At 32.8% G+C, this 13,333-nt stretch overlaps 1 protein-coding gene across 1 annotated transcript in view; it reads left to right on the top strand.

The window, feature by feature from the left end:
• Nucleotides 1–7,743: 7,743 nt before the first annotated feature.
• Nucleotides 7,744–13,333, top strand: part of lin28b (lin-28 homolog B (C. elegans)) — an 81,625-nt gene continuing 76,035 nt past the window's right edge. The window contains exons 1-2 of the mRNA XM_061886096.1: nt 7,744–7,906; nt 8,349–8,515. Coding sequence (XP_061742080.1) covers nt 7,897–7,906; nt 8,349–8,515 — 177 coding nt within the window. The 5' untranslated portion in view covers nt 7,744–7,896. The remainder of the gene's footprint in view (nt 7,907–8,348; nt 8,516–13,333) is intronic.

Consider the following 13,333-nt stretch of genomic DNA (forward strand, 5'->3'; position numbering starts at 1 on the left):
AGATACTAAACATGCTCACAGAGGTCAAGTCACAGTGACACCACAGCAGACTTCTTGTTGTGGGGTTAGTTCCGTGCTTAGTGGTTGACAATTGTGCATCTTCCTTCCATATGTGAGGCAAACGCTCTAAATTGTTGAATTGTATACGTTATAATTGCACTAAACTAACAATAAAAATCCGATTATTCTATTTGAATGTGTAGAAGTTGCCTTTCAATGTTGAGTATTTATCAAGTTTTGCCGCTACATGATTCATGTTCAACCAAAGCCAAAAGTTTTAAAGGGATTATTGTTTATTCACAAAAAGAATCTGTTTTGTATTTTAATTTCCTGCAGTCAGTCCTACAGAAGGAATGCTGCTGTTTCTTTAAATATCTTCCTATTAGGCTTCTGCTCGCTCTCCATGTTGTTTTTGAGCTCCCTCGGCATACTCAAGTCACCTCCTTGTATCTTTTTAGTGGGCACCGCGGCGCGGGGCTGAACTCACAACTTTGGAATGTGACTGCAGGGAAACCCAGGAAAACAAACCTGCTGAAAACTGTTAAATGGTCTTTTTTTGCCGGTCGCTTCCGAAATAAAGCCTGGGGGAGTGAGTCATTCCGGAACTGCCCCCCTTTTTTCAAGAAAATTCATAAGAAAAAAATGTTCTTGTTGCACTTTGGTAAAGGGGGTGGTTTAAAAAGGATGTGTTGAAATCAATACACAGCTATATATACTGGTATATGTATATGTGTATATATATATATACATATACATATCTATATGTATATATATATATATATATATATATATATATATATATATATATATATACACACACACACAATGTATACACATACATACATATGTATGTATATATACATATATATGTGTGTATGTACATGCATATATATATATATATATATATATATATATATATATATACTGATTTCATAAAATCCCCTGACGTGCAGTGAAACCTGCAAAATAGGCTTGTAGGGATGAAATAGCCTCCATGTTTTGTTCTGACCTAACATATATTCCGCTGTGCACTGTATAACTGATAAACCACAAAAGTCTCGACTATATACATACATATGTGTGTATGTATATATATATACATACATATATATATATATATATATATATATACACAAACATACATACATGCATACATATATACATAAATGCATACATATATGTATACATACATGCATACATATATATGGATATATAGATACATACATACATATGTATATACATTTACATACAAACCCCGTTTCCATATGAGTTGGGGAATTGTGTTACATGGAAATATAAACGGAATACAATAATTTGCAAATCGTTTTCAACCCATATTCAGTTGAATGCACTACAAAGACAAGATATTTGATGTTCAAACTCAAAAACTTTATTTTTTTTTTTTGCAAATAATAATTAACTTAGAATTTCATGGCTGCAACACATGCCAAAGTAGTTGGGAAAGGGAATATTCACCACTGTGTTACATCACCTTTTCTTTTACCAACACTCAATAAACGTTTGGGAACTGAGGAAACTAATTGTTGAAGCTTTGAAAGTGGAATTCTTTCCCATTCTTGTTTTATATAGAGCTTCAGTCGTTCAACAGTCCGGGGTCTCCGCTGTTGTATTTTACGCTTCATAATACACCACACATTTTTGATGGCAAACAGGTCTGGACTGCAGGCGCGCCAGGGAAGTACCTGCACTCTTTTTTTTTTACAAAGCCACGCTGTTGTAACACTTGTCTTGCTGAAAAAAAAGCAGTGGCGTCCATGATAATGTTGCTTGAATGACAACATATGTTGTTCTAAAACCTGTATGGCTCATTCAGCATTAATGGTGCCTTCACAGATGTGTAAGTTACCCATGCCTTGGGCACTAATGCACCCCCATACCATCACAGATGCTGGCTTTTGAACTTTGCGCCTATAACAATCCGAATGGTTATTTTCTTCTTTGTTCTGGAGGACACCACGTCCTCTGTTTCCAAATATAATTTGAAATGTGGACTCGTCAGACCACAGAACACTTTTCCACTTTGCATCAGTCCATCTTAAGTGAGCTCGGGCCCAGCCAAGCCGGCGGCGTTTCTGGATGTTGTTGATGAATGGGTTTGGCTTTGCATAGTAGAGTTTTAAGGTGCACTTACAGAATTCTCCCGTCCAAAGGCAAAACCCAGTAACTCAATATTGGTCAAAACTGAGCTGATAATAATTTTGGAGTTACTAGGTGATATGCTTTACATTTGTGTATGCGATATTGTAATTTGTTCCGTAAGTAAGCTGCCTACTTACGGAAGCTCAGTTTTGACCAAAACTGAGTTACTGGGTTTTGCCTTTAGACGGGAGAAATGTAGCGACCAACTGTAGTTACTAGGAGTGTGTGAAAAAATCGATTTGAATACGAATTGAATCGAATACGTTGTGCGATTCAGAATCTATTCTCATTTAAAAAAAATATATATACATTTTTTATTTTTTTATTTTAAATTTTTTTATCAATGCAACAAACCAATACACAGCAATACCATTACAATGCAATCCAATTCCAAAACCAAACCTGACCCAGCAACACACAGAACTGCAATAAACAGAGCAATTGAGAGGAGACACAAACACGACACAGAACAAACCAAAAGTAGTGAAACAAAAATGAATATTATCAACAACAGTATCAATATTAGTTATAATTTCAGCATAGCAGTGATTAAAAATCCCTCATTTACATTATCATTAGATATTTATAAAAAATAAAAAATAAAGAACAATAGTGTCACAGTGGCTTACACTTGCATCGCATCTCATAAGCTTGACAACACACTGTGTCCAATGTTTTCACAAAGATAAAATAAGTCATATTTTTGGTTCGTTTAATAGTTAAAACAAATTTACATTATTGCAATTAGTTGACAAAACATTGTCCTTTACAATTACAAAAGCTTTAAAAAAAAAAAATCTACTACTGCTGAAGATCCTGCTTTAAATCCTATGTATTGAATGAATACAGAATCGTTTTGAATCGGAAAAATATCGTTTTTGAATCGAGAATCGCGTTGAATCGGGAAAAAATCGATATATTATCGAATCGCGACCCCAAGAATCGATATTGAATCGAATCGTGGGACACCCAAAGATCCGCAGCCCTACCAAATAGGTATTTGCACGTAATTTACCACATTTAATAGATTTATTTTCAACTCAGGCAATTTATATAATACTCTTACCAAGTTCTGAGCAAAGAAACGATGTATATTTAGTAAAATATATAAAAAAAAAGCTTGTGTGTTACATTCTGACAATACAATTGCATTTGTGTCCAATTATTTTGTTTTTTTTAGAGTGAATTCAAATTATGCAAGCAACACATTTACTGTGATTAATCATGATTAATCACAATTTAAAAGTGTGATTTTTTCCTCATAAAATACATATTTGACCAAGTATGATACATATTTAATTCAAAGTGTTTTCACTTAATTTTCCATATATTATAGATTGGTTTTCAAATCGTGCATTTTATATAATACTGTCGCCAAGGAAATAATATATATTCAGTAAAGCATTGAAAAGAAATACTTGTGTATGACATTCTGACTATAAAATTGCATTTGTGTCAAAATATTTTTTTAAGTGACTTTAAATAATGCAAACGAATAATTTAATACTTTTCAATATTTTTTAAAGTGATTTTTTTAAATTAAATAAATATTCGACTCCACTGTTTTGATACAAATTTAATTCAAGGTGTTTGCACTTAATTTACCATACGTTATAGATTTGTTTTCAAAATCATGCAATATAGATAACACTCTTACCAAGTTTTGAGCAAATAAATTATGTATATTTATTAAAAAACATTGAAAAAAGCTTGTGTATGACATTCTGACAGTTAATTTGCATTTGTCGAAATATTTTGTTTTTTGTAAGTGAATTTGAATTATGCAAGTAAGTAATTAACAAAATAATTCAAGTGTGATTTTATTTGATTAGATACATATTTGACACCACTGTGTCATATCAAGATGTTTGCACTTAATTTACCAAATGTTATAGATTTTTTTTTATAAATCCTGCAATTTATATAATACTGTTACCAAGTTTTGAGCAAATAAATTATGTATATTTAGTAAAACATTGAAAATAAAAAATACTTTTGTATGACATTCCGACAATAAAATTGCATTTGTGTCAAAATGTAAAAATTTTTTTTAGAGGGAATTTAAAATTATGTAATTAATTTAAAAAAAGTGTGATTTTATTTGATTTAATAAATATTTAACTCCACTTTGTCATATCAAGGTGTTTGCACTTAATTTACCATATGTTATAGATTTGTTTTCAAATCATGCAATTTAGATAACACTCTTACCAAGTTGTGAGCAAATAAATTATGTATATTTAGTAAAACATTGAAAAAAAGCTTGTGTGTTACATTCTGGCAATAAAACTGTATTTGTGTCAAAATATTTAGTTTTTTTTAAGTGATTTTGAATTATGCAAGCAAGTAAGTCAAAAACAATTAAAAAGTAGGATTTAAAAGAATTAAATAAATATTTGACACCAATGTAAATTATACAAATAACACACATTCAAGGAGTTAGCACTTAATTTACCTTGTGTTATAGATTTGTTTTAAAATCATGCAATTTATATAATACTCTTACCAAGTTTTGAGCAAATACATGTTTCAAAACATTTTGTTTTTGTAAGTGACTTTAAATAATGCAAGCGAATAATTAAATATATTTTTAAAGTTATTATTTTTATTTATTAAATCAATATTTGACATATTTAATGCACTTAATTTACCATATGTAATAGAAATGTTTTCAAATCATGCAATTTAGTTTTGAGCAAATTATGTATATTTAGTAAAACATTGAAAAAAATGCTTGTTTATGACATTCTGTTTATGACAATAAAATTGCATTTGTGTCAAAATGTGAACATTTTTTCAGAGTGAATTTGAAATTATGCAATTAATTTAAAAAAAGCAATTTAAAAGTGTGATTTTATCTGATTAGATAAATATTGACACCACTGTGTCATATCAAGGTGTTTGCACTTAATTTACCATGTTATAGATTTGTTTTCAAATCATGCAATTTAGATAGCACTTTTACAAAGTTGTGAGCAAATAAATGATGTATATTTAGTAAAACATTGAAAAAAATGCTTGTTTATGACAATAAAATTGCATTTGTGTCAAAATGTAAAACATTTTTTTAGAGTGAATTTAAAATCATGCAATTAAAAAAACAATTTAAAAGTATGATTTTATCTGATTAAATAAACTCCACTTTGTCATATCAAGGTGTTTGGACTTAATTTACCATGTTATAGATTTGTTTTAAAATCATGCAATTTAGATAGCACTCTTACCAAGTTTTGAGAAAATAAACGATGTATATTTAGTAAAACATTGAGGAAAAAAAAGCTTGTGTATTACATTTTGGCAATAAAATTGTATTTGTGTCAAAATATTTAGTTTTTTTTTAAGTGATTTTGAATTATGCAAGCAAGTAATTACAAACATTTTTAAAAAGTAGGATTTTTTCAAATTAAATAAATGTTTGACACCACTGTAAATTATACATATTATACACATGTGCACTTAATTTACCATATTTTATGTATTTGTTTTCAAAATCATGCAATTTATATAATACTCTTACCAAGTTTTGAGCAAATACATGTGTCAAAACATTTTGTTTTTGTAAGTGACTTTAAATAATGCAAGCGAATAATCAAATATATCTTTTAAAGTGATTTTCTAATTTATTAAATCAATATTTGACACCACTGTAAATGATACATATTTAATTCAAAGGTTTTGCACTTAATTAACCATATGTGATAGAAATGTTTTCAAATCATGCAATTTATATAATACTGTTACCAAGTTTTGAGCAAATAAATGATGTATATTTAGTAAAACATTGAAAAAAATGCTTGTTTATGACATTCTGTTTATGACAATAATATTGCATTTGTGTCAAAATGTAAACATTTTTTTAGAGTGAATTTGAAATTATGCAATTAATTTAAAAAAAGCAATTTAAAAGTGGGATTTTATTTGATTAGATAAATATTTAAGTCCACTTTGTCATATCAAGGTGTTTGCACTTAATTTACCATGTTATAGATTTGTTTTCAAATCATGCAATTTAGATAACACTCTTACCAAGTTTTGAGCAAATAAATTATGTATATTTAGTAAAAAATTAAAAAAAAAAAGCTTGTTTATGACATTCTGACAATACAATTGCATTTGTGTCAATAAATATATATATTTTTAATGACTTTAAACAATGCAAGCAGGTAATTACATATTTTTTAAATTTTGATTAAATGTAATATTTGACACCACTTTTTTGATACATATTTAATTCAAGGGGTTTGCACTTAATTTACCATATATTATATATTTGTTTTGAAATCATGCAATTTATATAATACGCTTAGCAAGTTGTGAGCAAATAAATTATGTATATTTAGTAAAATATTGAAAAAAAAGCTTGTGTATTACATTCTGAAGTTACAATTGCATTTGTGTCAAAATATATATATATTTTTAAGTGAATTTGAATTATGGAAGTAAGTAATTCAAAAACAATTCAAAAGTATGATTTTTTAAAATTAAGTAAACATTTGGTGTGTACCCCGCCTTCCGCCCGATTGTAGCTGAGATAAGCGCCAGCGCCCCCCGCGACCCCACAATGGAATAAGCGGTAGAAAAATGGATGGATGGATGTATTTGGAACCACTCTAAATTATACATATTACACACATTTGCACTTAATGTACCATATGTAATAGATTTGTTTTCAAATCATGCAGTTTATATAATACTCTTACCAAGTTTTGAGCAAATAAATTATGTATATTTAGTAAAAAAAAAAAAAAAAAAGCTTGTTTATGACATTCTGGCAATAAAATTGCATTTGTGTCAAAATATTTAGTTTTTTAAGTGACTTCAAATAATGCAAACGAATAATTAAATATTTTTCAATATTTTTCAAAGTGTTTGTTTTTTATTAACTAAATATTCGACACCACTGTTTTGATACAAATTTAATTCAAGGTGTTTGCACTTAATTTACTGTTACCAAGTTTTGAGCAAATAAATCATGTATATTTAGTAAAACATTGAAAAAAAGGTTGTATATTACATTCTAGAGTTACAATTGCATTTGTGTCAAAATATTTTTTTTTTGCGTGATGTTGAATTATGCAAGCAAGTAATTAAAAAAACAAAAAGTATGATTTCTTTTAATTAAATACATATTTCATACCACGGATACATATTGTACACATTCATGGTGTTTCCACGTATTTTTTATTTTTTTTCCACTTAATTTACCTTGTGTTATAGATTTGTTTTCAAATCATGCAATTTAGTTTTTGTCTGAGTACAAACCCCACGCAAAAAAAAATAAAAAAACACACATTTCCCGCTCTTCCCAAAAGGAAAAGTTGCAAATTGGATTTAACAACAATTGGGTGTCAACAAGGTCACGTGTCCCACGACGAACACGGGCACAGCCAGCTTTGCCAACCAATCAGAGCGCAGGAGCTATGTGTAGGGGGCGGAGTCTGTGGAGAGAGAGAGAGAGAGAGAGCGTGGGTATGTCGAGGCGGGAGAGGGAGAGAGAGAGAGAGAGAGAGGGGGGTGGGGGGTTCGCTAGCAAAGCAGAGGCAAAAAAAAAAAAAAAAAAAAAAAAAAAGGGGGTCTCGAAGGGTAGCGGAGAGGTAGACATGACACCGACACCCGGCGGAGCCGCACGATGCGAGCACCGCTGGTGAAAGATGGGCACCGCGACGTCGGATTCATGGTGACCACCGCTAGAAGCTTCTCGTCTGCAACTTGGTCGCAGAAGATTCGCGGGGAAACATGGCCGAAGGTTACTTATTTTCTCATTTTCATAAAAAAACAAAAAAAAAAACTATTGTATTTGTACGTCCTTAAACGTTCCATTTCGCGTCTTCCTTGTCGGAAATAGGTCCGCGTTTTGCGGGTGAACAAGTGTGTAAATGTGTGTTCAGACGCCTTTCAGGCCAGCCAGTAAATCTCGATTACCATGCGTACACCTGCCTTTTTCAACGGGGCAACCGCCGAGAACGCCACACCTGGAGTGGGCTCCGAATCCTCGACGTGTTTGCAACAGAAGGCAAACTTTTCAAAACCTGTTTGAGGAAAAAAGTGAAAGAGTGGGGACATGTTTTTTTTTTAAAAATTTTAAATGAACTAAATTTGGGAATTACGACCGACAGTGAACCTCACACGAGCAAGGAAGGTATCTTCCACCTTTCTAATTGAAATAAAATGGGCCTTTTCTTTTGTAGGCGGGCCAGCCAGGTCCACTGACCAGGAGGACCGGACACGACCCCACGTCCTGTCAGGATCGGGTTTCTGCAAATGGTTCAACGTCCGCATGGGCTTTGGATTTATCTCTATGACCAGCAGCGAGGGGACCCCGGTCGACCCCCCTCTGGATGTTTTTGTGCACCAAGTAAGTGGACACACACACACACACACAATTTGTCTACTATTTAAAAAATGGTGATGCTCCAAGGCCCATGGGTTCACTCTCACCGCATCATGTTCTACACAAGACAACATGAGGCCCGGAAGACCGAAGCACGCTTTACTAGTATTTCCTCTCCCCGCCACATGCGTGAAGTGTAGTTTCCTCCTCCTTCCTCCTTCCTCCTGCCTGCAAAGGGGAGGAGGCGAAAGTGTCTCCCACCCCAACAACACTTGCTTCGGGATTCCCACGGGTGCTTGAAATTCTTCTCGCTGTTGACGTTTTTTTCGGGATTCGAAAATAAGAAACGGGACTTTTAAGTAACTGCCCGTCAGTACAAAAGTGGCTTGTGAAAAAAGGATACGGCGCCGATGAAAATGTCCATAAAACTAACACGGTTTCTTTGTATTTCTTCTCCCATCTGCTGTTAAGCGACACACGCTTACGACATGTTGCCATCTGTTTTGATGACGTAAAGCAGGGGTCGGCAACCTTTTTGAAACCAAGAGGTACTTCTTGGATACTGAAATGAGATTTTCTTATTCAAACGGGGATAGCAGGTCCATTCTATGTGTCATACTTGATCATTTTGCGATATTGCCATTTTTTTTGCTGAAAGGATTTAGTGGAGAACATCGACGATAAAGTTCACAACTTTCGGTGCTAAGAGAAAAGCCCTGCCTCTACCGGAAGTCGCAGACGATGACGTCACATGTTTGATGGCTCCTCACATATTCACATTGTTTTTAATGGGAGCCTCCAACAAAAAGTGCTATTCGGACCGAGAAAACGACAATTTCCCCATTAATTTGAGTGAGGATGAAAGATTTGTGTTTGAAGATATTGATAGCGACGGACTAGAAAAAAAAACAAAAAAAAAACGCGATTGCATTGGGACGGATTCTGATGTTTTTTAGACACATTTACTACGTTAATTCTGGGAAATCCCTTATTTTTCTATTGTGTTGCTAGTGTTTTAGTGAGTTAAATAGTACCTGATTGTCAGAGGGGTGTGTCCACGGGTGTGTTGACGCCAGTCTCTGAGGAATAGTACCTGATAGTCGGAAAGGTGTCTTGACGCGCAGTGTCTCAGGGGAGTCGGCGGCAGCTATGGACGGCACAAGCTCAGCTTTTCTCCGGTAAGAACCGACTTTTTAACCACAATTTTCTCACCGAAACCTGCTGGTTGACATGTGGTCGGGATCCATGTTCTCTTGACCGGGTTCTGATCCATAGGAAAGTTTCACCTCCGGGAATGTTAAACAAGGAATCACCGTGTGTTTGTGTGGCTAAAGCAGGGGTGTCAAACTCAAATACAGAGTGGGCCAAAATTTTAAACTGAACAAAGCCGTGGGCCAAGGTTGAACAAATGAACCTTTTAATGGGGACCCAAAGAAATTCTGCATTGAATATTGAACAAGCAAGGTTATATAACTTTATAGTGACATGCAAAATCGAGTTTCAAATAATAATAATAATGAAAAAATATCAATGGCATATCAAATAAAATTTAAATAAAAATGTAATGCCTCTTTTCTATTTGCAGCCTTCTAAGGTAAATATCAAAATGAACTTTTTCCACAAGCTAATAATACATTTAAAAATAAAATAACAATAATGAATTAATCAAACATTCAAGCCTTAAAAGTAGGAAGAGAAAGTACATGAATAAATTAATTATTGCTCAGTTTGCTACACTGATTTGCTTTAATAATGAATATGGAACAAGCAATACTTATATAACTTAATAGTGCAAAATCAACTTTCAAAACACAAACAAAGGACATCTATGGTATATTAAATAAAATGTAAAAAAAAACATTTAATGCCTCTTTTTTATTTGCAGCCTTGGTTGCAGAATGGTTGGAAAATCGGGAGGGTTGGCAAGTATGAGTATTAGCGGCAAATGCGGTGTTACAGCGGCTCTGCTGCTGTATAGTACCGGTGGGCCAGCTCTAATGTTAATTTCAATATTGCCTCAAGGGCCAAATGAAATTGCATGGCGGGCCAAATTTGGCCCGCGGGCCAGAGTTTGACACCCGTGGGCTAAAGGCTAAAGCTTCCCAACTCCATCTTTCTACTGTGACTTCTCCAATATTAATTGAACAAATTGCAAAAGATTCAGCAACACAAATGTCCAACAAACTGTATAATTATGCCGTTAAAGCAGACGACAATTTGCTGTGTGTGTGCGCAGCGCTCATACTTCCTAAAAACCCGTGACGTCTTGCGTACACGTCATCATTACACGATGTTTTCAAGACGAAACTCCCGGGAAATTTACAATTGTAATTTAGTAAACTAAAAAGGCCGTATTGGCATGTGTTGCAATGTTAATATTTCATCATTGATATATAAACTATCAGACTGCGTGGTGGGTAGTAGTGGCTTTCAGTAGGCCTTTAATGCGAAGGGCTACCAGTTTGATACACACTTACATAAATTGCCGAAAATGGCCAATTTGCTCAATTTACCTTTAATAAATAAATCTGTATATATATAAAAAATGGGTATTTCTGTCTGTAATTCCGTCGTACATTTTTTTCCCTTATATGGAAGGTTTTTTTGTAGAGAATACATGATGAAAAAAACACTTAAACGGTTTAAAAGAGGAGAAAACACGAAAAAAATGAAAATTAAATTTTTAAACATAATTTATCTTTAATTTCGACAATTCAAAATTCAACCCAAAAAAATGAAGAGAAAAAGTAGGTCGAATCATTTTGGAAAAAAAACAAAAAAAAACTTATGAACATCATTAGTAATTTTTCCTGATTAAGATTAATTTTAGAATTTTGATGACATGTTTTAAATAGGTTAAAATCCAATCTGCACTTTGTTAGAATATATAACAAATTGGACCAAGCTATATTTCTAACAAACACAAATCATTATTTCTTCTAGATTTTCCAGAACAAAATTTTTAAAACAAATTCAAAAGACTTTGAAATAAGATTATAATTTGATTCTACAGATTTGCCAGAATAATTTTTTTTAATTTCAATCATATGTTTGAAGAAATATTTCACAAATATTCTTTGTTGAAAAAACAGAAGCTAAAATGAAGAATTAAATTAAAATGTATTTATTATTCTTTACAATAAAAAAAAATTAATTTGCTTGAACATTGATTTAAATTGTCAGGGAGGAAGAGGAACGAATTTAAAAGGTTAAAAGGTATATGTGTTTAAAAATCCTAAAATCATTTTTAAGGTTGTATTTTTTCTCAAAAATTGTCTTTCTCAAAGTTATAAGAAGCAAAGTAAAAAAAATAAATGAATTTATTTAAATAAGTGAAGACCCATCCATTTTCTACGCTTATTCCCTTTGGGGTTGCGGGGGGCGCTGGCGCCTATCTCAGCTACAATTGGGCGGAAGGCGGTGTACACCCTGGACAAGTCGCCACCTCATCGCAAGGCCGAGTGAAGACCAAGTCTTTAAAATATTTTCTTGGATTTTGAAATTCTATTTGAGTTTTGGCTCTCTTAGAAGTAAAAATGTCGAGCAAAGCGAGACCAGCTTTTAAGTAAATAAATATAATTTAAAAATTAAGGCGGCACACTGGTAAGTGCTGCTATTTAAGCAATTTTTATAACAGGCCAGCGGGCGACTCATCTGGTCCTTACTGGCACCGCATTGGTGACCCCTGACGTAAAGGAATCAATTTGAATGGTGAAAAATGTAATTTAGTGTGAAGCTGGAGGGTGCTGAAAAAATTCGATTTCCATTCCTCAGCCCAAGTCATTTATCGGTGTGAAAGTGCTTTGGGTGCAAGAAATGGCTCAGAGTTAATTTACATTTAATCGCATAATTTGATCTAATTTGATTTGGTATATGTTTTTAAATGAATAAATCTGCATGTTTTGCCTCAGAAAAGAGCCAGTCACAGTTGATTGGCATGTGTTTATGGCACTATATCTATTGATATCAATATAATAATAATGGATTAGATTTTATATGGCGCTTTTCTCTTATTAGATACTCAAAGGGCTCACAGAGAAATGGGAACCTATCATTCATTCACACCTGGTGGTGGTAAGCTGCATTTGTAGCCACATCTAGACTGACGGAAATATGTACAGTAATTGATTTATGTGTTAAGAGAGGGGGGGTCAAACTCGCCGATTGTAACATTAATAAAGGAAACATACATGTATAAAGATTAGCCACATTATATTGTCACACATTACCTATGCATTTGCTTAGTGAATGTATATTTTACCTACAGTGTAAGAAAACAAAGAAATCTGTGGATTTTTCAGTCAAAAAATGGCAGAATTATACCTTTAAAATTTACGTTAAAATAGTTACACTATTTCTATTACTATACTATATATATTATTTATATTACTGTAAAATTATGGTTATTATTATTATTTTTTTGCATAAAAATATGGTTGCGGTTTTCACAGTGTATTACTATAAATGTAAAAATGTCAGTTTTTTTTTCTTATGGCAGGATTCTGAAGACCGAGCTGTTTTTAAAAGAAAATATATTGTCACGTTTACAGTGTACAATTTGATGGATAACTGGCTTAGAAATCATGAGGCTAAGTACCGTATTTTTCGGAGTATAAGTCGCACCTGCCAAAAATGCATAACAAAGAAGAAAAAAAAAAACATATATAAGTCGCACTGGAGTATAAGTCGCACTTTTTGGGGAAATGTATAAAACCTAACACCAAAAATAGACATTTGAAAGGCAATTTAAAATAAATAAAGAATAGTGAACAACAGGCTGAATAATTGTACGTTATATGAGGCATAAATAACCAACTGAGAAGGTGCCTGGTATGTTAACCT

Source organism: Nerophis ophidion, linkage group LG24, assembly GCF_033978795.1.
Source record: "Nerophis ophidion isolate RoL-2023_Sa linkage group LG24, RoL_Noph_v1.0, whole genome shotgun sequence".
NCBI lineage: Eukaryota > Metazoa > Chordata > Actinopteri > Syngnathiformes > Syngnathidae > Nerophis > Nerophis ophidion.